Here is a 27,716-nt window from a genome sequence, read left to right as displayed (position 1 = left end):
CGAGTATGCCAAGTAAGACCTCTCAAAAGGTCAAACTTATATTTTCTCATGATTCACCAAGGAACCCGACCAAACCCATGCCGGCTCGAGTCCAAGGTTAGTCAGTGAGATTTGGGCGTCCTCCATATTCATTTGTGAGTCGAGGAGATTCACTCCAGCGACGTATGTAGCCATATAGCATACCATTTCATTTCATTCAATCATTTAATATCATTCAATCATTCATTTCATTGAATACATTTCATTCCATTTATTTCAACATAGCATACCATTTCATTTCATTCAATCATTTAATATCATTCAATCATTCATTTCATTGAATACATTTCATTCCATTTATTTCAAATGAGAACGAGTGCGGTAAAATACACACTCGACTTCATTTTCAAAATCTCCAATCATTTATAACAGTTAAGCATGTATCAAGTACTCATACACTTGACACTCACCGGGTGATTCAAGTAACAAGTACAATCGATTGATTAGGCGTCTCTCGTGAGATCCTCTTGGAGGTCCTCTTGAGTGCCTGAGCAATTAATAATAAACCATCACTTATAAACCCAATTATCAAGGAAGATTGTACACTTATACAATTTAAGAAAATTTCACGAAAATGAGCCTTAATTACTTGTAAATCGAGGCTCAAAAAAAGGGGTTTTAAAACACAAGTAAAATCTTATTTTTTTCATCTTTGAAATCAAGTATACAACGGTCTAACAATACCAAAGGAGATAGAGAGTTCAAAACCCTCAATTTCCTTTAAGTTTGGAAATTTCAGATTTGTCGAGTAATCTTTGAAAAATCGTATCTCACTCTCTACAAGTCCAAAATTGAAAAACTTGGTACTGTTAGAAACTTCTTCCAAAGTACTAAAAGTTCATAGAAGACACTTTTATATGATTCCAAATGAAATATATTCAAAATTTAGCTCAAAGTGGCTGTTTTGGAATGCCAAGACAGATTTGAGTTGATTTTCGGCAAAGTTTGGAAATTCGGCAAAATTCACACAATGTGAACTAGCCTCTGAAATTTGGAACTCAATTAGAGTTACAATAAAAGTTTTCAACATAACAAACGAAACAAGAAATGGAGTTTTGGGCACCAAGATATGGTAGCTCAAAGTTGCTGCAAAAGTGAAACTATTAAGCAAATTCCAGGTTTAGATCACGTACTTCGGGACTTTGTTTGAGCTTCGAAATGGACTCGGAATGACACCAAATTTGGTATGATTATACTACCATATAAGAGCTATTCCTCTGTCAAATGTTAGGGAAAAATACGTACTGGAAGTCAGTTAACAAAATCATTAAATCTCCAAGAACTTCCAAGACAAAACTGCCTTGTGGTTTCGTTTTCCGTTTTCAAAACGTTTGGCCAACAAAATGTCTCAAACACTGTCCATTTGTGTAGAAAATGTCTAAGAAACATCCAAGATACATTTGGTAGGTGATCAACATCAAGAATTTCAAAACAACAAGTCCCAATCAAGATTTAGGCATCTACTAGTCAAAAAGAGGGTTTTCAACCACTGAATCAGTTTTGAACTTCGGCCACAACTCACTCAATTCAACTTGGAATTGAAGGTGGTTGGTTGCGTTAGAAAATATATTCATAAAGCTAAAAGTTCACAGAAGGAATCATTTTAAAAATCTGTCCACAACTAGCCCATATTCAAGCATCAAGTTGCAGCTCATGACCTGCACTCCAGTGGATCAGCGAAATAGGGCAGTCATGTTCAAAAGATTGGTATGGTTCACTCAGGTAGAATCAGAGCATGCATTTTATATCATTGGAAAACTGGAAGTGTCTAGTTTCCAATGCCACTAACGGTAATCGATTTTGACATCGGAGTAAAAAGTTATGACCGAAACAAAAACACTGCCAGAGTAATACGGGACTAATTTCCAGCTTTGACAAATTTTCGAAAACTCAACATTTAATCATCCAAATCACGTAATTTTTTGTGGAAACCTTCCACACAACCCACACAACATGTATACATCATAAAAAAGTCAATTGAACCACAAAAAAATGCACTAAGGGTCACGGCAATAACAAGGTTAGATTTGTCACTTTTGCTCAACTCTCTCCTTTTGAGTTTTCCTTCACAACCCAACGTATTTCCACTAGATTAAGCACTAATCCAACATAAATAGCATCATATATCATCAAATCAATCCACCAAGCCATTGTAGGCTTTCATAGAGCCCACACACCAAATTTCCAACATAAATAAAGCTACCCACATGAATATATGAGCTTATAAGTGCAATATAACTTCCATAAGTCAAGATTTGAGAGGTTGATCATCACTTACTTTCTTAGATGATCAAGGCAGAAATTTCGGTCCTTTTAACTCAAGAAAAACCGTGAGAGCAAGCCCCTTTTCCTAGCTTGAGGTGATCTCCAAGTGTTATCAAAGTGTACGTGAATTTTGAGGTAATTTGGTGAAGATTTGAAGCAAGGATTGATGAAGGAAAATGAAGAACTTTGGTTGTTTTTCTCCTTGTATGGCAGGCTGTCTTAGAGCAAGAGAGAGAGAGGTTTCGGCTGCAAATGAAGCTTCCAAGAGAAGCTAAAATGTGTGGCTCTAAATTGGTTCAAAAGTCAACTCTCTCTCCCACGCGTACGCGCGCGTTTCGTACTCGATTCCTCTCGAGATTGTTTCACTTGTGTACTAAACCTCTAATGCACTTGTATTCCTACTATTATTATTCACTCTTAATGGTCTAAAAATAAGGGTCTAAAGTCCCTCAATTAAATCGTGCGTGTAAAAACGCGTACTTCCAATTTGTGCGCTGTAGAGTGGAATTTTCACGAAATTCTTATAACGATAGTATCACTAACTAATAGTTGAGTAATTAAACATAAAAATCCCTATTTTAAAACTAGTGTATAAGTCTCCAATTTTTCAAGCTCATAGTACTCTCAAATCGGTTATTGTCTCCAAACGCGTATTCACTATTCTCACTTAACGAGATTCCAAAAATTATATTTTGAAACAGGTCACTTTAAAAATGCATGTGAGCTATTATTCTATGTAATTGAATAATAAAAGGTCAAAATAAAATATTCTGAGTAAATGGCCAAATAAATAATTAAATAAGTTAGAAATAAGAAATTTAAATAAGTAAATTTTGCGAGTCCTCACAAGGCACTACAAATGGACATGCTTATATTGAGCATGGATTTATGTTGTTACGTAGTTTTCCTCTTAGATATTTTATCAAACACACGATGTGAGAAATCATTTGTTAAAGCAATTAGTATTCAAAATTTTTTGAAGGCCATAGGAATGTTCCAAAAATTGCACAATAGAAAAGACAAGAGAATAATCTTCATTTACCTTGAAATTATCAATTCAAGGAGAATATTTTCATCTACAGATACAATATCAGAAATGATAATGAAGTTTTAGATGTTGTTAATATAAATATTGGCTTTTAACAATTACATTTGATAAGGAAAAATAACAAAAGGACACAAAATAATAAAGGAAAAAAAAGTGGGAAGGTTCAAAGAGAGAATCAGGGAAGATATTAGTTGGGAAAGAGAGATAGAATGTGTCTCTATCTCTATCCTACCACATATGCAACCTATATGGAAAAAAAAGAATTATAAAGGTAATAAATTTTAAAATTAGGTTACATTGGGTATATGTAGAGGTGGCAATTTGTCTCAAGTCCCAATGGATTACCTATGCCCATGGGGACTTTGGGCGGATTGGGTACTGGAATTTGATATTGGATTTAAAATGAGACAAATCCCAATTATACCCATTAATTGATGAGAAATTTTGGGAAATACTTGGGTACCCATTGGGCTCAAATTAGATTAAAAAATTATCTTTAACAATTTTTATAGTCATACCAGCGAATATAATCTAGCAGTCTTCCTAGTCATTATCCACAAGAATTTCCAGCATTTTATTCAGTTTAGACCTGTCATTCTTGGACAATGATGAGGATAAATATTCAACACCCTAAGTACCTTGGCCATCTTGATATATGTTGGAATATGGCTGTATATTTATCTTTTCCTTTATTTGTTAATCCAAATTTTGGTGGGAATTCTGAGTATAAAGCACTTTCATGTTTATTTAATAAAACTAAAAGAAATTTAATTATTCAAAAATATTAAAGTTATATAAAAAATAAAAAATGAATTAAAGGAAAAAAATATGTAGAAAGTAGATTTGGGTATTGGGCGGGATCAATCTAAATCCATTCCAAAATGATTCCACCCAAATTAGTCCCAAAACACATATGGGTAAGGTTGGGCCCAAATCCATATGACTCGGTTCCATCTTAAATCCAAGTAAATCCCACTCATTCCGCCCATTTTGCCACCGTATATATTTCAAAAGAAGAGTTATTTTGGCAATAAACTCTGCGGGTGCCGGCTTAGAAACTAGTATGATGTCTTTATGATGCACAAAATTGAAAATTTCTTTTTCCAAATTGTTAAGAAAACGGTCCGGACTTTTTACATTCCAAATCAACCGCGAAGAAATTATTTGCCTTTCCTTCTCCCTATTTTCTCTTTATAGAAGTAAAGTTTAAAATACTAAAAAAAAAAAAAATTCTCCTATGTTTGAATTAGTCTGAGAAGCTAAACCATCTTTTTTTTTTTTCTTTTCTGTTTCTTTCCCGCGTAGACCCCCCACCGGCCACCGCCACCATTACGCTCTTTATCGGCCGGCTCCGGCAGCCCATTGTGTATAGCCATATATAACTTCCTGATTTCTCAGCATCTACATACAGTTGGAAACCCCTAATTATTCCCATGTCGGCGGCGGAATCCCTGAGCATCGGGGACGAACAATATATTTCAATTCCCTGCGGGGGTCCTATCTATAGCCCCCATATGCTTGGGCGCCTCACTAGGGTTTCTGAGTTTGAGAGCTCTGTATTCGAACAACTTCAGGTATCCAAGGAAACAAAAATTTATATATTTGTTTTTTTACTTTTTTACTAATTTCTACGGGTATTTTAATTTTTGAAGTATCTAAGAAAATTGTGGCTTGTTGAAGGTTTTATTGAGCTTTTTCTAATATGGAAATATTATTTGCTAGTAAGAATTGGGGAACAATTTTAACCATCTACAGAAGAAAGTTTTTTTTTTTAAGGTTGTTTTTGATTAAGTCTTTCACTATGATAATTGATTTTAACCATCTACAGAAGAAAGGCTTTTTTAAGGTTGATTTTGAGGAATTTTTTCACTGTGATAATTGATTTTATGGAATTTTTACTGTATGTATATTTAATTGTGAATTTCAAGAGTAATTTTAATTTTTTTAATTATTTTTGAATAATGCTCTTTTTAGTGATCCTTTTTTTTTTATTTTAGGAATATAAATTCCTTGGAATATTTGCATAGTCAAACTTATAAGAATTTGTTTTTGATGCAGAATCTCAAGGCAGAGATTGGTTGGGACTCGCTCGAGATATCTGATGACGAATTTTGGTCAGTTTTGTTTTGCCTTTTCTTTTTTATTTTTCACAATGTATTCAGAATTAGTCGTGGTTTCTTTGCACTCTTTAATGATGATATCTGGTTTGGATGTTATATGAATTTTTCTTTCTCTTCTTTTAATGGCTTGGCAGTGTTAATGATCTTAAAATAATTAACGAGGAGGTCTTGGTAAATAGGGCTTTTGAAGAGGCATTTAAGGTAAGCTGTTTTGAATTGTAATTTCTCAGAATTACCAAGTTTCTTATTTTGTATTCTTTTCTTAACTTTTAGTGGATAATGACAGGATGGGCAGCTGATAGAAAATGTTTCACAAAAATCCCAGGAGCAATCATGTCAAAGGTTAGCAGACAATTCATTGCTTCTTTCTGTATTTGTTTCTTTTCTAACCTTATTTGATGTTTTATATCTCGAATGGTGAAATACCTGAGATTTTCTTCTTCACTCTTTTGTTGAGTGTTGAAGTGAAGTGAAATCGAAATTACTGATTAATGGAAATTTCAGAGATGTTACAGGTCTTTGGGTTTGTGGTGGGGGAAAAAAGTTGGGTTAGTTTTAGGTTTATCATAATATAAAGGACATAATAGGCTGTGATATGTGACTTTGGATATGTAAAAAGGCAGCCAGATGAGCTTGGAATTTTGGCTTCATAAAACATGATAATGGTGTGCTGTACATAAATGGTTTAAAAAAGAACAAAATCAGCAATATTCCTGGAAACATTTGGCTGCAGTTCTTGCCTATTAGAGATACTATAATGCATAGTGGATCCTCATGAAAGTTTTGGTTATGTAAAATGAATCTCATTACTTTTAGTTTAGCTTGGCATTCTTAACTGCAGGAATCTTCATAGTCACTGTTCACTGTTCCAAAGCTGTCCCTAAAATCATATGTTTTTGCTGCTAGTTGAATGAGAATTTTCTTTCAGCTGAACCACAGAGACTTATGAAAAGGTTAAGAAGCAAATAGAATTATATATAAAGTCATTCACTGCCTTCTGTTCAACTTTGTTTACATATCTGGATTGTGCAAACATTTTAACTCTTGAAACTCTTCTCAGACTACTACAAGAAATAGTGGAAGTTAAATTCTTTATCTTATGAGTGTTGTAATTATAGCAAATGGACAATAAACTTCTATAAAACACTTGCACATCACACATCTCATGCTTATCTTAATGATACCTTATGATTATTACAAAAGGGAAAAGGAAAATGGAAGGTGTCTTTTACTTAATTTTTAATTATAAAATTGAAGTTCCAGCACAAAGAGCAATGCGTTTATGAAAAAGCAATAGACTGCAGTAGTATCACGTGATTCTTTTTCATGGTTGGCATCTTTGTTTTTGTGAAACTTTTCTGATTTCTTTATTTCTTACTCTATGAGAGCGACTTACTTCAATACCAAGCGTTGAGAGGTTTTCAACTTTCTCATCTCAGCTTTGTTTTTCTTTCTTTCGAAGTAAGGCTACTACTTGTGTTGATTATGACCTCTAGCATTTTTTTTTTTCAGATAGCATCTCTTTATGTATTTAGTCTCCTTAGACTTGTGTTGGGCTTTCTTCTCTACTTGATCAGGAGTTTAGATTCATTTGGGCTTTTTCATCTGCTACTCTAACTTCTTGTATTACTAGGTTGGGAGGAAACGACACTTTAGTTTCTTGTGACTCCTCAACTGGTGGTCCTAGAAACTTTGAAAAGACAGTATCAAATGATAATGTTTCACAAAAGAGGAAGAGGAAGAGGCATGTGAATCGGGAAACTGTTGATCTTGAAGTATGCTTCTAGTTTCTTATTGTACTTTGTTGAAGATATGTGATCTGATATTATGGAAAGATTTGATAATATAAATATTAGGAAAGATTTGATTATAGTATCATATATTAATTAGGTATCATATGATTATAGTATCATATATTAATTAGGTAATAGTATGATTATAGTATCATATGATTATAGTATCCACTTGTGTATATATATATTTGTATATTGTGTAGTCCAAAGTGAAATAGAAGAAAAGTATTTTTTCTCTCCATTTTTCTTAGTTTACATGGTATCAGAGCCCGTCTAGGGTTCTGGGAAAAATACCACCTTTGCTTCTTGTCAATTCCAGCCTTAATTGCTGGTTCCTTTCTTATTCTCTCCAGCCTTCATCGTTTCCTGTCACTATGATGTCATCTACGTATACAATCAAAACAGTAACTCCCCCCAAGGCTGAATGCTTGATGAACAGGGTATGATCTCCTTGACTTTGCTTGTAACCATTAGCTATCATTACCTTGGCAAATCGTCCAAACCAAGCACGTGGGGATTGTTTCAGCCCATATGTTTCCTGGCAACATACGTGCCTTGATTCCTTGAAACCCCATTAAAATCCCGCACGTGGGGATTGTTTCAGCCCATATAATGCCTCACAAACCTTGTTCTTGTCAACCCCACTGAATCCCGGTGGAATGCTCATATAAATCTCCTCTTCTAACTCTCCATGAAGAAAAGCATTCTTCACATCGTATTGCTGTAATTCCCAATCAAAATTAACAGCCAAGGATAGCAGAATTCTCACTGTATTCATCTTTGCTACTGGAGCAAATGTTTCCCGATAATCTACTCCATATGTCTGTGTGTATCCTTTCGCGACTAACCTTGCCTTGTAGCGTTCTAGGGACCCATCTGCTTTAAACTTTACTGCATACACCCATTTACAGCCCACTACTTTCTTGTTCTTTGGTAAATCAACTAATTCCCAGGTCCCATTCTTCTCTAATGCATCCATTTCTACTTCCATAGCAAGTCTCCATTCTTTCTTTGATAATGCTTCAGACAATGAGCTAGGAATAGAGACTGTATTTAAGGTGGAAAGGAAGCTTTGATGGCTCGGGGAAAACTTCTCAAAAGACACAAAGTGAGACAATGGATATAGGGGTCTTTTGGTGCATTCTCGGGGTTTTTTCCTTACAGCAATAGGTAGATGTAGGTCCTGGTCAGGGCTAAGAGGCTCAGGACAAGGTGATTTAGAGCTGGAAGAATGGTCGGTCGGTGGTGTAGAATTCAGATTTGATTCACTCATTGTTACCTCATTCCCGGAGCTTGGTTTAGAGGATTGTTCTTGCCTTGTAACCACGATGGGATCTCCTTTCCTTGTATACACTTGGTCAAACCGGAACCAGTCATAGATTTTACGGTCTTCCTTTTTTTCTTCTACCACATCAGATTGAAGAATTGACTCTTGGAATTCAGATTTGGATGACTCAGATGTGGTCAACTCTAAGGAGGGAAATTTTAACTCCTTATCTTCAAGTGTATCTAACTCCCCCTGAAGATAAGGAGTGATGAAATAGGGCTTATTTTCAACAAATGTAACATCTGCCGAGACATAGAGTTTTCTAGTAGGTGGATGATAACATTTGTAACCCTTTTGAGTAGATGAGTACCCCACGAAGACACACTTAAGAGCACGAGGATCTAACTTCCCACGGTTATGACTATGGACATGAACAAAGGAAGTACATCCAAAAACTCGAGTGAGATTAAAGGAAGATCGAATATCGGGGTAAAATTTGGATAGGTTCTCTAGTGGACTTTGAAACCCCAAGACCTTGGAAGGAATTCTATTTATGACATAAGCTGATGTGAGTACAGCTTCTCCCCAATATGCTTTTGGCACACTTTGTTCAAACAGTAAGGCTCTAGTGCACTCAAGAAGATGTCGGTTTTTCCGTTCTGCCACTCCATTTTGTTGTGGAGTGGCAATACAGGATGATTCATGTATGATTCCTTCTTTTTGGAAAAACTGACTCAAGGTTTGATTGAAATAATCACGAGCATTATCTGAACGAAAGTGTTTTATCTTGGTGCCAAATTGATTTTGAATCATTGCATGAAAAACAGGGAAAATATAACTCAAATCAGACTTATTTTTGAGTAAATAGATCCAAGAGACTCTTGTGCAGTCATCGATAAATGTGACAAACCACTTAGACCCTGAGATGTTTGGAATAGTTGATGGCCCCCAAAAATCACTATGGATTAAAAAGAAAGGAGAAGATGATCGTTTATTACTAATAGGAAATGGGACACGAGTGTGTTTAGCATACTCGCAAATATCACAATGAAAAGACTGAACATCAAATCCCTTGAAGTGGTGCCTAGCCAAGGAATTTGAAATAAAGGATTTAGGAAAATTGAAGTATTTTCTGGGAATTGAAGTGGCTCGATCAAGGCAGGGAATTTTTATTTCTTAACAGAAGTATGTTATGGACCTGCTCAAGGAAACAGGCATGACAGCAAGCAAACCAGTTGGAACTCCCATTGAGCAGAATCACAAATTAAGTGAGGCTCATGGAGATACAGCTGTGGACAGAGAGATGTACCAAAGACTTGTTGGGAAACTCATTTATCTCGCACATACTAGGCCAGATATAGCTTACTCAGTCAGTGTTATTAGTCAGTTTATGCATGATCCTAGAGCAGTTCATCTACAAGCAGTTTATCGAGTGCTTCATTACTTAAAGGCACATCCAGGGCAGGGAATTTTATTCAAAAAGGGTCCTGAAATTGATCTGGCAGTTTACACAGATGCAGACTTTGCAGGGTCTCCAGTTGACAGGCGATCAACTTCAGGATATTGTACATTTCTTGGAGGAAACTTAATATCCTGGAGAAGCAAGAAACAAAGTGTGGTAGCAAGGTCAAGTGCTGAAGCAGAGTTCAGGGCTATGGCAGCAGGGGTATGTGAATTATTGTGGGTTAAAATTATCCTAGAAGACTTGAGGATTCAATGGAGCAAACCGATGAAGCTATATTGTGATAACAAATCTGCTATAAGTATAGCTCACAACCCAGTGCAACATGATCGGACGAAGCACATAGAGATAGACAGGCACTTTATTAAAGAGAAGCTAGAAAGTGGACTGATTTGTACTCCATATGTTCCGACAGGACTTCAACTTGCAGATGTGATGACAAAGGGACTGTGTAGCAACATGTTTCATGAAAGTGTTGTCAAGCTGGGAATGGAAGATTTATATTCACCAGCTTGAGGGGGAGTGTTGAAGATATGTGATATGATATTATGGAAAGATTTGATAATATAAATATTAGGAAAGATTTGATTATAGTATCATATATTAATTAGGTATCATATGATTATAGTATCATATATTAATTAGGTAATAGTATGATTATAGTATCATATGATTATAGTATCCACTTGTGTATATATATATTTGTATATTGTGTAGTCCAAAGTGAAATAGAAGAAAAGTATTTTTTCTCTCCATTTTTCTTAGTTTACATACTTTTTCCTTATAGGCAATCTTTTTCTGCTTCCAAATGAGAATTATGTTGTTCAACATTTGATAGAATTTGGCTGCTTAAAAAATACACGCCTCTCCTTTGTCTGTTCCTTATGGGCTACATTTGTAGATATACTTAGGATATATTCAACATTTTAGATTGTTTATTAATTTTTGGGGATCTGAATATGGACCATGTAATTAGCAAACCAAAATGTTGTGATTTTGCCTCGTTTGGGAAATATAATTTATGAAAGAAAATGCTAAACTGAAAAAATATTTGCAGTAGCAGGGATGCTATTTTACCAATTTTGTCCCTTGATTTTTGTGGAAAACTTTACCTCAACTTGATTTAAGGAGATTTTCTCCTGTATTATCAGGAAGGATATGTTGCAAAGGTGCAAGAACTTGCAAAAATCAAACAAAAACAAGATGAAGATAAAACAGCAGCGAGATTGCATTCATTCAAGTAGGCATTTTCTAACTTTGATATTTGGAAATGTGCATTCGTTCTTAGATCTGGTCATTCTTGTTAGGAAATTCAAGTATTTAGGATTTGCATCTTAGCTTTTGTGTTTATGCTTCAATGCAGTGGTAGTTGCAGGAATCAATCTCCTACTAGTTCCCAGATGAATAATGACAAGATGACATCACTCAAGTCAACAAGTTTTTCACCTAAGGTTTGCTTGATTAAATGCCTTGTTTTACTGATTGACATGTATCTGAAACTGAGTGCTGTCTATCCACGATTGAAACTTTATGCATTTGGTTTTTTCTCTTTCTTATTTTTCTATGAAGTTGACTATTCTTTTGAATAAAAATAATTTTCCACTTCAGGTTTTTAGCTTACTTATCCTACAGATTGGAGCAAGTGAACATTAGCATTGTTAGATATGCGAGAAATATGTCCTGTTTCTATTACTCTACTGAGGCAAACTTTTTTAGATATGTTTTGCAAGTAAATTTTTGGAGTGTTGCTTAATTTGGTTGCAAAAGGAGTTTAATAGTTTAAAAGTATGACCATGTAGTACTCATTCAGAAGAACCTTCCGTCTTTTTATTTAGCAAGGATGGTGGTGTTTGAGTTGGACAGAAGCCATTGAAATAACGGGGAGTAATGAAGAGCACTTTTTAATGTTGAATGTAAAAAGCAATTATAGAAAATTAAATGAAGTATGCCTTGTTAAAAAAAAAAAGCTTCAACACAGTAAGGTTTTTCCCTGTAAGAAGGTGCTGGAAGAAGAAGACAAATTATTTAGATCTGATAAATTGTTTTGTCTAAGACTATAACAGGAATAGTATGAACAAGAATTGGTGAGAGAGGAAGCACCTAGCTTTGAAGGATTGTTGCTTCATGCTTATATTCAGTTTTGGCCTAATTGTGCTCCCCAAATAATTTCTATATGGTACTAAATAGTTTTCATGAAAAAAATGGAAATGACAATATAAGCAATCAAAGGAAAACATGCTTAAGGTTATAATCAGATGTCTAGTTGTGGTACAGTGGATTTGTTTATATGTGAAAATGATATTAAGTATGCATATGCTTAGATTTGTGGATTTTATGTCATTTTGTTTCTTGTTAATGCTTTAACTTGCTCAAAGTGGATGATAGTTTGACTTACTCTGTAGGTGAAAGGCTGAAAACCATTTTAATGTTTAGGAGCATCTAAGCTAGTGCAACATGATTCCATTACACAAGTCTCATGAGAAGGTTAAAGTGATTTTTTGCTAGAACAGTATGAAGTCGTTGTCTGTGCTATATGTGGTTTGCACTCCCATATATACATGATGAAGAAGATAGCATTTATACTGTTTTATCATCATTATTTATCATCATTAACAGATGATTTCTTTTATAATTGGGATTTGGTGTACAAAATAATGTTCTTTAACCACTTAATAGCTTGCAATAAGAAAATATATTTCTAAGGTAATAATACCAAATATTAGGTTTGAGTTTTAAATAAAGGTCTATACAAGTACAACAGTAATATCGCAAGTTGTTAATTTAAAAGATTATTTTGGAACATTATTGGATTACATGCATAAAGTGATCTGATCTATTTAATTTTGCAGTCAATGAAGATTGTGCGTATACAAATGTAAATGGATGGTGAATTTTGTAAATTTCATAGTTGGGAAGTTGTAATAGGTATTGTAGGTTTAACATGCAGACACTCTGCATATTAATCCTATTGTTTATTGCTTTTTAAAATGTTACACGGTTCTGATAGCTTAAATTCCTATAAATTAATTGCAGGTGAGATTATCCAATGCTCCTGAGCAAGTTCCAGTTCATTTTCCTGAAGTTATTCTCTGCCTTGAGGTTTACCATCGCAGCAGAACATGGTCTAAGGTGAAGTACTGCCACATAGTATATCCAAAATGATGATGCTTTTATATTGACTCATTTAATCATAATGTCTTTAGCTGGATCAAATCATTCATCTCTGTTTGTTCGGTTTTTATTCCCTTTCACTAACAAATAAGTATACAATTGGTATATGAGATAGCAATCGGTTTATTTAAAAAACTTGTCCAACAGCTATCTATAGAGGTGGAGATGGATTCTACAAGCCCAAAAAAGAAAGTGAAAATGAACATTGCTGTATTGCATTCTCCACGAAGGGCTTTCAGTTCCCTCAAAGCTCTGTTTTTTCCTCTCTCTCCATAGTAATTTCAACCACCAATTGACATACATCTGTTCTGGCATAACCTTGTGCATTTGAAAAGATTAAATGCAGCTTAAAACCCTTATAACCCATTGTAACTGAGCACTGGATGGTTGTTATCTTCTACTGTCTTGTTGCGCATTAAACACCAAGTTAGGCAAATTCTTTTGCTCATACCTCAGATATTCAGCAGTTAGAGTTAATTAATTGGTAGCCTTTCATGCAGAGAAAGCAACTTGTGCCATATTACCATTATGTTGATCATTGATTTCTGTCCTAAGGAAAAAGTTATAACATTATGTTGATCATTGATTTCTGTCCTAAGGAAAAAGTTGTACCATTATGTTTGTATTGTGATTTGTAGCTTTCCTTGAGTTTATGCTGTTTAATGGCCAGTAGCCTCCAATATCTTGAAAATTTTGGCTGTTTGTGATATAAACTTTAGCCTAGAGTTGATTTTTTTCATGAATAGAATTTTCACATGTGGTTTCAACTTTATTAAGGTGGTGCTATTCCGCTAGTACTTGTGCTGTTCAACAGATGAAACCTGAAGTAACATGTCCATTCTGATACTTGGTGAGGACTTGTAACTCCTATGTATGTGCATTCTGTAGTACAAATTTTAGGGTCTTCCTTTAGGTGTGTGTAACCAGCATTCTGCTGCTGGAAAGACTCATTAAATGATTGCATGGAAATCCTAATGTATTGGTGCAATTTGTTATTTAGTTAAGTGGTTTCAGGATTTTCATAATGCCTTGTGCTATCTTTAAGGGAGAGCTTCTAACTCTAGTGCCTCACATGTACAATTATCTTCTTAGTATGTAAAGTTTGGTCCTTAGAAATGCTGGGTTTCTCACCAATTGCTTCTTATTCATGTCTTGGTGAGACTACTCTTACAATAAAAACAAATTGAGGATAGCTGGACTAGACAATATGCGCACACAGCTTACAAGGACTATAGTGGTTGTAATATCTTGGATCCTTTTCTAGTTTATGAGATTTTTTGAGTTTGTATTTATTTTAATTTTCTCCTAGAGTTGATCATCTTGTAATTTGACACTTGATTGCTCTGGAGGGAAATAATGCCTTGTCCTCGAGCTGAATGTTTTGAACATCTCTTCTTGAGGCTCTGAATTTTTATGAATTATGTTATTTAGTCTTAACTTTATATCCTTGAAAACTAGCAGCCCCCTCATGGGAGGTCTGCCGTTTATTTTATTTTTTGTTTGTTTTTCTTTCTATCTTTAGTTTCCATTGTAAACTAAAAGTTGTGCTAGTTATGCCTAAGAAGTGCATTATTTTGCTTTCCATTGAGTAATTGACACACATTAACCTGGGAAATTGTCTCAAATCACCAAATGTAGTTTCTGGTTGCATGTGAAAATGGTCTGTCAGAAGACATTTAAATATATTTTGTTATACTTAATCACACTTTGTTATTAAATCAATGTACTTGTTTAGAATTGCACTTTACTCTCACTTTCGTGGAATGTGGTTTTTTGGGAACTTCACCTGGATTTGGGTTTGATCTTTTTTGGCCTTTTCTCTGTCTCTCTCTCTGTTTTTTTTTTCTTTTTAGGAGGGGGTGGATACCAGAATCTGTTTGATTGATATTTGTCCCCAGTTTTACTTGCTGCTGAATTTAACTTATACTTTTCCAATAAATTCTGCAGACACAAGATTTTTTGGTTCTTGGGCGACAGTTTTTGACTGAAGTGAGGGACAAGATATATTGTTTAACTGATGAGATCATGAAAAAGGCTGGCCAGTATGATCCATCTGGATACTTCCTGGTAGAGGTAAGTGAGTGTAATGGCTTTCTTCATTGCTGAAACCTATGGCTGTTCTTCAATTTCTCACCCTAAGAGAGGTGTACTTTTGGTAGGATGTATTTTGCAATGATACGAGGGAACCTTCAGCAATAGATTACAGTAAGCCCATTTTTAAGTGGCTTGAACACTGTAGGAATGATGCACTTGAAAAATGGGAGTTCATTGTAGCTGGTGAACAACAGCAGCACCAGAAGCAAAAGGCATTTCTAGATAACAATGAAAAACTACAGTTACCACGATTCAAAGCTGTTCACATGCAAAAAACTCGCTTTTGTGACCTTGGATTTCGACTTGGCGCTGGATATCTCTATTGTCACCAGGTATACTTGTTTACAATCATTCTAGAAGTTATTCTTTTCTGTCCAGTTGTTACCTTATCAGAATTGTATGTTAAGGAAAGTTAGAAAACTGTTGGAACCCTTATTTTCTGCTGATTTTATGTTGCACTATTTCGTATTCGTAATTTCATGCTGGTCAGAAAACTGGTCAGTATATCATGAACTTTGTTTTTTTTTTGAGCAAACATTTACTTTTCATTGATCAGAAAATCAGCTTATACAAAGAGTCAGCAGGCTAATTACATCGACAAAAACACTATTAAACTATAAACAAAATTCAACCAAGACGCTGATGTGGTAATCCCAGTTCCATGATAACTCCTAGTTGGCCTTAGTCCTAGGAAATTTTCCCCCAGCCAGCAATCCCAGCCCTTCCTGGACCCAAAATGGCATATTATGAACATCATATCTTCCTTCCTCTGTTTTCTGCCAGTTCACCTACTTTTATGATTTCTTTTTGAACTGTCCCACGTGTTCAATTGTTTAGCTGTGTCTCGCTCATGGACTAATTTTGCTCATCTTATTGTGCTCAAGGGGGATTGCAAACACCTAATTGTCATTAGAGACATGAGGTTGATCCACCCAGAGGATGTACAGAGCAGAGCCTCGTATCCACTGATAACCTTTCAATCTAAATTGCGTTTTAGAAAATGCTCGATTTGCAAGATTTATAAGGCGACCAAGGTTACAGTCGATGACAAATGGGCTCTGGAGAACCCTTGCTATTTCTGTGATCTTTGCTATTACATGCTTCACTATGCAAATGGCTCTCTGCTGTACAGTGACTTCTCTGTATATGATTATCTTCATGAATAGTCAAACAGATAATAGAGTTTGTGTGTTCAAACCGTATGCAGTGCGGCAGTTGAACTTCAAGAGCTTTAATTATATCTGTTGTTTTTGCCTGCATATGAAATGCATAAAGATATGGTAATGATTTTTTCTATTTCCTTATTGAGTATATTTGTGCTGGCAATTTATTTTATAAGTTATTAAATTGCTTTTGCAAGAAAACTATGTTGTACCAACCGTAGCAGCTATTCTGTAATGATGTGTATGGGTTTCCTTTATTTGAGAATCAAATGTGAAAGAATTGAAAGGTCCAACCGAAACTTATCTGTGTAATTGATGATACATGCCTATTGCTCGGAGCACATTGAGCTTAAGAGACCATCTAGCGAAATGATTGAATAAGATTCTTTCATTTTCACTTCTGAGTACTTCAGATATGCCTTCAGTAATAGTCTTTTGTAAATCATTGCCTGTCTATATACGTTACTTTCTTTTAGTTTAATGACCATGTACTGTAGTTAACGGCTATACGTATGACAACAAAGAGGGAGAAGTACAGTTCTGGCTCTCAAATTTCGGCCTATGTGTCAAATTGATCCCTAATGCTTCATGAAAAACAAATCTAGCCTCCTATATTTTTTTATGTCAGGCAAATTTAGGATAACTAATGAAAAATTACAATAATTAAGGGTCAATTTAAATTGGCATTTGTCAAAAGTTTTGATAATGCATTTTTAGTTCCTAATTTTTGAAGTTTTGATCAAAGTTTCAAGTAGTTATAATTACAGGTTTTAAGATAAAATGTAATGTGAATTGAATTGAATATATGACAATTGAGCTCCTGAATCCTTATAAAATTCTATGAAAACACTTTTCGGCAAAACATCATTTTTTAGCCTAAATTGCATCTCTTTGTCAAATAAATTACAATTAGATGATAAGTTGAGACTAACCACGCTAAAAGAATAAGTATATGAGAAATTGGTGGCATGAATAAGTAAAATAACAAAACGAAGTTTAATAACAATTCCTATTACCAAATTAACACAATTTTAAGAGGTGTCCTAGCTCCATGAGTAAAGCTGCTTTACACAGAGGTCTACAGTTGTATAATGCTGGATCTAAGTGGTTGATCAAGAATGGAGAAGTTGTCAGATTTTCGTTGGAAAACTGGTTGGGGGTAGGTCCTATCTGAAGTTGAGTTCAGGGACCCTATTAGGTGTAGGGAAGAGGATATCATGTCTATGATCAAAGCTATTCCTAGACAGATGAGTAACCAAGACATGACTCTCTTATTCCGGGCACTTCTTGTGATGGTAAGTTTAATTCTAAAGGGGCCTACGATCTGGCAACTGACTGCAACTTTCTTTCCTCTCCTAATGATCCTAGCATTGCTTCGGTTTGGAAGATTAAAGCTGCCACCAAGATCAAACGTTTCTTCTAGTTGCGTAGCCAACAATAGAGACTAGCTTCTAGAGGCGTTGGGCAAAAGATCTATTGTTCAAACGGTTCTAGCGTTTTTGGTAGCGCTCCAGTTAAGAATGTAGAACATATTGTTAGAAGCTGTGCTATGCTAAAGCTATTAGCCTCTGGTCTTCTTTATCCTTTCCCATTACTGATTCTCGTGTCGCTCAGATGCTTTTTATCGACCGGTTTAAGTTTGGAGGTAAAAAATTTTCAGTTGCAAATTCTTCTAAATTGTCTTCGAGCACTTTCTTTGGTTATGTCTGCTGGGATCTTTGGATTGACAGGAATAAAAGCTTTTTTGAACCTTTTGAAAGTCCAAATTTATTTAAATCACTCAGCCAAAACTTGTTCAAATGCAGAATGCCACTTCTTAGTTTTTCTTCTGTCCACTAGCCTCAAGTACAGAAACTCACAAGTTTTTGTCTGTAACCCTCTGCCATCAGGGTGATGGTTGCTAGAAACTCCAGAATAAATTTTAGGGTTAATAACACTGCGCCCCCCACCCCTCCCGGGGTGCCCCTTCGCCCGGGGGCTGTGCTGCAGAATATCCTTTGCTTCCGTTGTAAGCTGTTTGCAGCAGCCAAACTTGGAATCAATTTCTCAAGGTCATGCTTTCGTTTGGACCTTAAACGCAGCTAGTTGAACCATTACAACCATGAAGCAAATTGTCCCGAGACATGATTTCAGTGGAGAATATGAGGAGCAGATGTTATTACGCAAAACACAAGGCAGAAATGACAGCTAAAGTGTCAACATGAGAAATTTCAAGCAACCAAAGATCAAGAAGTTCCTGCTCCTGATTTAGAAGTTTGGTAAATAATAAAACATTTTTATAGCTTTTGCTATGTATCCATGAAAGTCAGGAATTTACAGAGGGCAAGAAAGATCGCAGTCCATTCTGTTGTTCACTACAGCATGTGTCATCAACAACCTTACAAGTCCACTCCTGGCCTAACTTAAAACAAAAAGTACAAAAAAGTGATATCATTTTTTAACTCCTATTTAGAAGTTGAGAAACTGCAGAAGCATCTTTTTATATCAACTATTAGAACTTGTACAATTGTTTAACTCCTATTAAGCACATAAAAAGCGATATCATTTGATTTAACAGGGATTTCCAATGTTCCAAAAGTTAAAAAAGTCATTATAACACCCAATGGATGTATGCACCGAAACCAAGCTCCAAGCATTTAGCTAATTCTTCAGACCGCTCATGTTAAATCTTTGCCGTTTCTCCTATTTGCTAAAGCATCCCTGGACATTGTCAAGTTAGTGAACCAAAACTGTTGTCTTTCTGACCCTATATTAACCCAGACATGTCAAAGGCTTGAACAATCCTGCTTTATGTAACTTTAGTGCAAGCTGACTTGCAATTCTCATGAGCCTGCAACTGGAACAGAAAAGAATAACTGCAGCGCCAGCCGGAGGCTTTTTAGGGTGAAATTGCCGAAGCAAGAGCTAATTTCTCATTTTCCAAACTGGAAACAGCTGCTAGTCCATCAAGCAACAGTATGGCAGTAAAAGAGAACAACACCCATATGAGTTTGTTACCCAGCTAGATGATCATAATGGCTCGTGCACCTTTTTTCTGTCTTCTTGACTAACTATATATATAGCGAGTTATTGGCTTAACTGAACCGGCAGCATTGGCAATCCTCGATGCTCCTCCTTGCCTCTTGCTGAAAAGTCCAATGTTTTCGTTTTGATGTTATCATGACACTTAGAATGCCTATTTCTTTCTCAAAGTCAACTTTCTCATTTGTTATAGAATATTTAAGGCCCTACTAACTCTTTAGGATACTAATAATGGAGCACATACTTTGCACGCGAAGATCATACTTTGAAGGAATAATTGTAATTGAGACCAAAAAAAGTAATGTTTAATATTTATATTTTTTTTTTTTCTGAACTTGATTTGTGCTAACTACCACAAATGCACAAGCAATAAAGCATCCTTTATCCCAAGAGTACTTTTATTTTGTAACAGTATCAATGTTTTTGTCTTTGTATTAAATTTGGATGATTTGAATGCCTATCTTTTATGTCATTTGAGTTAAAATTTTTAACTTTTTGAATAATTTGTTGTTTCTCTTTAAGTCATTCTATGAACTTTTTTATTGGTTTTAGTGAACTCTTCTTTCTTTTTTTTTTCTTTTTGCTAATGGTGAATCATAAAATGATCTATAGTGCTATTGTAATTATAATAGTATTTAAATATAATGATGTTCTAATTTAAATAGCTTAACTTGGATGAGAAATGTTTTGACTTAGTGAAACTTATTTGTATTTGTCATCAATGACATGTTTTATCATTATAGAGTTTATATGATTAAAAATTGTAAGCCGCTAAGATTATTTATTATATAATAGTCAAACTAAACTTTGATATATTTTTATTCACCTTTGAAGTACCCTTTGAAATAGGATGTTTTATTTTTTATATATATATGGTTTAATTCACCAAAACTCAAAGGGATGTTTCACTTTCGTAACTATTATTATAACTGTCATTTATGTATATAATATTCAATAATTGTAGATTAATGTTGTCAATTGTTATAAGAATACCACTAATAAAGTTCATTAAATTAAAATTTATTTTATTTTAAATAAAAAAATTCCAACATAAAATTCTTTGCCTACCCTTGTTTTCTATCTCCTATTATTTAATTTTTTGTACTATTATTCTTTGCCTACCCTTGTACTCAATACTAATATATGCATAGTAAAAAGATGCCCTTAAAACTCGTGATATTTTTTAAGAGATTCACAATACCAATTTATTATGTTTTATTTCATATTTAAAGACTAAAGTACCCTTTAAACTTGAATATTTTGTAAATAACATTTCTTCTTCTTTTTTTTTAAAAATAAAATAACATTACGGAATCTTTCATTTTTGTAATGACTAGCATGTTCGATATTATTTAGCAATGAGATGCAATGCAATTTGTCCATGTACTAGAGAAGACATCACAAAAACTTTCACCATCTTTTTAATAATTTATAAATAAAATTTGTTCTCTTTTTTTAAAATGTAATTCACCAAAACTTGAGGGAATGTTTTTCATTCTTGTAACTGTTGGCATAATTGATATTAATTATTGATGAAATACAATGAATTGGTTTTTTTTTTCTTGATTTAATTCACCACAACTCAGGGGAATGTTTCTTTGTAACTGTTACATAATTCTTATTAATTATTAAGGAAATGCAACGTAAATTGTCTATTTATTGGTGTTAAGGGCAATTTTGGTGTCACAAAAACTGAAATCAAGTTTTGCTAACACTCTCACAGACCAAGGGTCGTCATATATATATATAGACTAGTTTTACAAAAAAAGAGGACGCCCAGATTTCTGTCTGAGTATGCTGCGAAGTGCCTGGATTTTTTCTTGAATTTGTTGCAAATTTCTTATATATTCGTGGGAATGCATTAGTACGAGAATTACTTGGGAAGTACTAAACAATAGTTAGGAACAACCTGGAGAAATATATCATACTCAGATTCACTGCAATGTATTATCCCTATTGCCGCCAATGCAAAGTAGTAGTGTCCCTGCATCTACAAATTGGTCTTCGCATAAATGACAGTTATAGGGAGCTACTATTTGCCATATATTAGTCTCGTGCAGAAAACTAAAGCAAAATTTCACATTATTTGTAATAGTTTGACCAATTCACTGAAGTACAAAGTTAAGCTAAGGACCTGAGAATGACTATTATCCATCTAGAGTACAATGAACCTTTGGTGGGGTTACATATCTGTTATCCTCATATCTAAATACATACAATAACACAAAGTATCATTATCTGATCAAGCTTTTGTTACACTTGAAAAAAAAAAAGTTCATCAGGAAGCAACAAGCACACATCATATAACAAGGTTTTGGCAGTGAATCAGTCAGTTGACCAACTTAACAAGTCAACTAATCTGGCTCTCTAATTCTTCTTTTGTTCAAGAAATCAAAATCTTTCAAGAGCAGTTGAAAGAAAGAAAAGATTAATATAAACAAGCAATTCCTAGAGAATGAGAAAAAACTTACCCCAAGGTACATTTTTCCGGTGCTCATCTGTTTCCTGTAAAGGGTACAAGAGTTCAGGTTGTTATTGTGTAGAACGGGAGGGGAAATGCCACATTAAGCATGAAACAACATGTGCTCCTTCACTCTATTTTCCAGCTTCAATAGAGTTAAAATTGACAGATGCATTTATTAAAAGGCTTTCTAGTTCCGATCTTTTTATTTTTAAAATCAAGTCTAAGTTTTTGGAAAGATATACGCATAGAAGGTAAAGGTAAAAGTCTCACAAATAAAAAGGCATAAAGCTAAACTTTATCAAAGAAAATAATGCATCCAAAGAAAAGTACCATATGAAGCTTCAATGCTCCAGTTTAACATAACCAAAGCTCTCCCATACTTAATCAATAGACAACCTACAATGTTATCACCTTGTCTCATTTAGACATTTTACAAAGCTCCAGAAAGAACCAATTTGTTAAGTCATTGAGTTAGAAAGTTAGATTTCCAAGGCTAATAGAATAAGTCCAAGGAATTAGCCACAATTAAGGGAAAGAATGTAGGAGAAAATGATGCAATGCTCAATTGTTACGACTTGAAATGAAGAGATAATTATCAACATGCATGGTGCTAAGGAATCTAGTAGCACAAGGAAATAACACATGCAATTTAATGAGTAAAAATAAAGGTTCAGTAAAACAAACCTTTGGCCTTCAAATTCAACCAATTGGCACGATAGTTGATGACAACCAATAGCACAGCTGATACATCAAGTTGTCAAAAGAGAAGGAACTTGAGCTCATCAGCAGGGACCAGAGACAGATCAATAACATCTCTGTGAGACCCCGGTTAGTCCTTAAGTTTGATAGTAGGTGAGATGAATTATTTGTGCGGTAAAATTGGGTTTTAGGGCTAATTAGAAAACCCTAATTTGGGTTAGGAATTGAAACCCTAGTTTTTGTATTAATCATAAGTTCGAGTTGTAGTTATGCTAGTGTGTGTTTTCGTACAGGTAAGTATAGGATCTGATCCATTTTATATAGGTTAAGTAAGTTTAAAACCTTAGAAAACCCTAAACTAGAAAAAAATCTCTAGTGTTATGATTTATTAGAATCCTAAGTTGGGTTTAAACCCTTAATATTTCCCATGACAAAAAGTTTGGTGTTTACTTGCGTTTGTGTATGTTAATACATGGTTAAATACAGATGACTAAGTTAGTGGGGTGATTAGTAGAGAAACTAAGTAAGATTAATTAGTTTGGACTAGATTAAGTTTAGATCCTATGGAGTAAAAAGTAAGAAGTTCAAATGTTTAGGGGCAAGAGTTGATCACATGCAAAGTTGGAGTGTAAGGGCTAAAGAGCAAAATTGAAGCTTTTATGTGATTGGTTATTAGGGAAAATATCTTCTAATGCTTTGACTAAATTTATATCATAAGATTTGCTAGATAATCATAAGAAATAAACAAAACAAAAACCAAAAGGAGAAAGAGGGAGAGAGGGCCGAAACTTGAAGCTTGAGAGAAGAAGAAAAATTTCTTTGGTGCATCAACTTTTGTCCATCAATCTTGAAGTTGGAGCTTGGAGGAACCTCTTTGAGAGCTTGTTGTAGTAGTTTGCACCCTTATCAACCTTGTTTGAAGGTAAGAAATCTCTTGCAAGTTTAAGTTTGGTTTATGATTTTTGAGATGGTTGGAAATGAAGTGTATGGTTGTTGTTGAGCCTTAATATGGCTTATGAAGTGATGGCGAGATGTTTCCATGGATTATATTGGTGGTCTATTGCTCCAAAACTTTTGGTTATGGCTGCCCTAGTTAGGGTTTAATGATGCACATGTGAATTAGTTCTAATCTTGTGTTGTTTAACTTGCAATTGATATGTTTGATGATTTGCCTCATTTGTTTGGTTGGTTGATAGCAAGGGCTGGTTTGAATAAAAAAACCCTAGGTTAAGGTAGGGTGTATTAGCTTGGTTAGGGTTTGGTTGGATAGGGTTTGGCTAAGTAATGGTTGGATTAGGTTAAGTGATGTATATAACGCTAGGTTCAAAATTGTGGTTCGTGTTTGGAAAGTTTTTGTGGAATTTCATGGAGAATCTTTGGATTAGTTGTGTAAGATGTAGGAGCTGGTATATGTGTGTTTATTTGGTATGAAATTGGTTAGAAAACTTGCATGAGAACCATAGCAACGGACCATGCGTTTGCGACGTGCGAAACCGGTTAAACTGGAAAACAAGGCAGCCCAGAATCTGAACTTTGGCTACATTTTTCTTTGTGCTACGTATTGATTCAGGGTTTGCCCAAAACATGAAAATTATATCTTCTTAAGTGCTTGTTGTGCCTCCAAAATTTCAAGTCAAACGGATCTGTGTAGCCTGAGTTATGGCCAAAACCCTCGTTTCTGTTCTAAACTCTGAATTGTGCTACGTTTCTTGATTTTGCTTCTGACCGTGCTCAGTTCACATTGATAACGAAGGAACTGGGTGTTGAGGTCTTCATAAGACTTGTAGATCTTTGTTTCAGCTTCAAAACGGTATAAAGTGCGTCCAAATCCGAGTTCCGCAGCTCTAGTTATACCCAAAACAAAATCGAGTGTCAGAACTGCCTTTGAAGTTGGACAGTTCTGATAGGAACTTTGGACCCGTTTTTCCCTATGCTCTGTACTGATTCAGCTTTTGGTCAAAACACAAAAGTTATAACCTTATAAATGAGCTTTCCAACGCCTCTAGAATTTCTTGATTCCGATCTTTGAGTCATGAGTTATAGTTGTTCAAACAGGACCTACTCGGTAACCTGAATTGAAACGGCTGGGACTGTCTTGTGCATTTTGTCCTAGTCCCATTGAGATCTGGCTTGAGGTGTCTTCATGAAAGTTGTAGCCCTTCTTCTTAGCTTCAGAACGGTACCTCATGCACTTCGATCCGATAACCGTAGCCTGAAAATTGATCAAAACAGTTCTAGGTGCCAAATCTGCCCGTTTCCGTTTGCCGGCCGTTTCCGTTTTCGTTTGCCGTTTCCGCGTGTGCATGTGCCCGTTTTGCCATTTTGCTTGATTTATGCACTTTAGTAGTGGTTTGTGTAATAATGTGGTGCAACCTTCTATTACAGACGGTGGCGAGTTAGACGGAGCCGGTGGGGCCTACTAGCTATCACACGCGAAGTGATTTTTGCCCTTGTGCTATCTTTGTGTTTTGTGTAAGTATTCAAGCCGTTTTTGTGTATAACTTGCTTATGTGCTTTGGTGTGGATGAGAGGGTACTTAGGCGAGGTGTACTTGATCACACTCGACCTAAACCCTAATTTGCACTTGTGCTTCTTTATGAGATGTGTATATATGAATTATTTTGATGTTGAACCCCTTGAGCTTGTAGTTCGGGGTGACTTTTGTGGGGCCCGATCTCAAAACCTAGACGGACTATTCGAGCCGGCCGAGGCTTGGTCGAAACCAGTCCAACATAGTCTTAAGGTCACCAAGTTTGTGGTTCTGTGAACCAAGTTTGTGAACCGAGCTTGTGAAACAAGTTCAATTTCGTTTCATTTGCTCGAGCCATTTCATGAGGTGACTGGCCAGTGAGGGTGATAAGGTGTTAGGTGGGAGTACAAGTGAAGTTCTACAGACCCTTATCGGCGGTCGACGGAGTGAGACAGGAGGTCAAACATAGCACATGACGTGGCTTTGGAGCCAACTTGTATCTTTAACTTGTGTAGTTACTTTTTTATTTTCGATTTGACATCTTTGTGACGTAATTGTTCGTCTTAATGTGAACCTTACGTTTTTACCCCTGTTTACTTACTAAGCATATAGTTTACCCATTTCCCTTGGTTTTCCTTAGACACATAATCAACTTAAACAAGAACATTAGTCATGTAACAACACATAATTCAGGAAAATTAACAATATAAAACAATGGCAACACATTCATTAAAAGGATACATGCTCACAGGGAGCCTTTTGTTCCTTCATTCACCTTTCATTTCCTTATTCCTCCAATCATTTTAAAATGCAATTTGTACGCGAAAACCTCTCATTGACACTCGTTCATTCATTTCATTCTTCCCCCTTCTGGACATTGGCCAGACTCCACCCGACAATGTGGTAATACTCGAGTATACCAAACTTTCACCCAAGATCACCAAATCACCCGACCGAGTCCGCTTCTGGCTCGAGTCGACCGGCAACGACGGGCAAGGGCCCAGTTCAGCCAAACGGCTTACATTCATGCGCAACTAGCATTTAATCATTTAATCATTGAAAATTTCACATTCATTTAGGTTGAGTGCGATAAAGTACACACTCGCCTAGCAAAATTCATTTGTAACAAACATTTATCATTTAATCAAATATCCACAACAAATCATATATTTCATGGAAACATATCAAACAAAGAAAACTCACCTATTTACGCAAAATAACGTCCAAAGTATCATTCCGGATAATACCCTCAATCACCAAGGAACCCTAATATAATCAAAAGAATACATTATGCTTCAACCATCAAAGATTTAAGTGATTCAAAGAAAATGAGAATACGTACTAGTACAAAGTATAAATAGGGTTTTGGTAGTGAAAATAGTATATTTAAACCTAAGGACATAAGTAAAATATTTGTAAAACTTATGCTTACTCGTAAAACTTTAAAATCTCCATTTGAGTCGAAATGACAAAGAAAACGTATTTCTATTAGTCGAAAATTTCATTTTTTCAATGGTACAAGTTTCGGCCGAATTCTAACTTATATACCTTAATAAGAGAAGACGTAAATATCCTAGATGATTCAAGTGGTATTCGTCCTCAAATCCTTACCTAGTTCTCGAGTGCAAATTTGGGCAGCACGTCCTTCGTATTTACCTATTTTCCAGCCATTTATGGCTTCATTCTTTTTCTCAATCCGTCCCAAAATCACACACAAAATCATCCCATTTCAATAGCCGTTCAATAGGCTCAATGTCGTACTAGTACAAAATCAACCTAGGAAAATGTCTGGAAATGAAGTTTGAGTTAAGAAACAAAAGACAGATTTGACGTTGTTTTGCGTAACGGACACAACCGAAGATACACTTATCGGATTAGGGTGCAATTTATACCGTTTCGAAGCTAAGATAAAGGCCTATAACTTTGATGAAGACCACTTAGTCCAGTTCATAGTGTATTCAGGTCAAAATTTCAAATTACAGAACCAGAATCTCACATTCGGGCTAGTTAACCGCACTATGCGTAAACGACAATAACTCAGGCTACCGAAGTCCGATTGAGGTGTTCTCAGGGGCGTTGGAAAGCTAAGACATAGTACTAAAACTTTCATGTTTTGGATAAATATTAGTTCAGTACATATCATGGTGAAAAGACACGACTAGATTGGTGAAATATCCAAAATTGATCACTGGAGTCACCAAGGGCAGTCAGGGTATTTCGGTCTTTTCATAGGCTACGTTGCTCCGATTGAGATGAAATTTTGCAGGAAACTATAAAACATCATTCTCTACAACTTTCATGTTTTAGGTTAAGTATAATTCAGCCTCTAACATGGTGAACTAGAACCGGGCAGAACAGGGTATGCAAGAAATTAAATTCTGGAAATTTAGGAAGTCAAAGTACAATTCACATTTCTTATTTAAAACCATCACTACCACCTCATATACAAGCTTATATACATCATATACCATCCATACAACAAGTATGAGAAGGGAATCATTCAAACTCTAACTCAAATGCATCACCCCAATCATCCAAATTCCCTTGATTTAAGCATCACAATCACAAATACTAAACAACTCCAACATGATTAAGGGAAAAGAAAAGAGTCGTCAGCCATTTTACCTCAAAACCAGAGCT

At 35.2% G+C, this 27,716-nt stretch overlaps 1 protein-coding gene and 1 long non-coding RNA gene across 2 annotated transcripts; one reads left to right on the top strand and one right to left on the bottom strand.

Moving 5' to 3' along the window:
• The first annotated feature begins 4,646 nt into the window (after window positions 1–4,646).
• Window positions 4,647–16,559, top strand: LOC113782688 (snRNA-activating protein complex subunit-like). Its single transcript, XM_027328572.1, has 11 exons — window positions 4,647–4,926; window positions 5,411–5,466; window positions 5,607–5,673; window positions 5,759–5,814; window positions 7,106–7,247; window positions 11,146–11,234; window positions 11,358–11,445; window positions 13,028–13,123; window positions 15,113–15,238; window positions 15,325–15,591; window positions 16,144–16,559. The coding sequence occupies exons 1-11, from the start codon at window positions 4,786–4,788 to the stop codon at window positions 16,423–16,425; spliced, it is 1,410 nt and encodes a 469-aa protein (XP_027184373.1). The 5' UTR covers window positions 4,647–4,785; the 3' UTR covers window positions 16,426–16,559.
• A 4,808-nt stretch (window positions 16,560–21,367) lies between these two features.
• LOC113781979 lies at window positions 21,368–22,661 on the bottom strand. The gene is made up of 4 exons (XR_003469791.1): window positions 22,592–22,661; window positions 22,238–22,303; window positions 21,915–21,948; window positions 21,368–21,433 (listed from the first exon to the last, which is right to left on the bottom strand). It is a non-coding gene; the product is annotated as an uncharacterized LOC113781979 (long non-coding RNA).
• Window positions 22,662–27,716: the final 5,055 nt, after the last annotated feature.

This window comes from Coffea eugenioides, chromosome 9, assembly GCF_003713205.1.
Source record: "Coffea eugenioides isolate CCC68of chromosome 9, Ceug_1.0, whole genome shotgun sequence".
NCBI lineage: Eukaryota > Viridiplantae > Streptophyta > Magnoliopsida > Gentianales > Rubiaceae > Coffea > Coffea eugenioides.
This window is presented reverse-complemented; position numbering and strand designations above follow the sequence as displayed.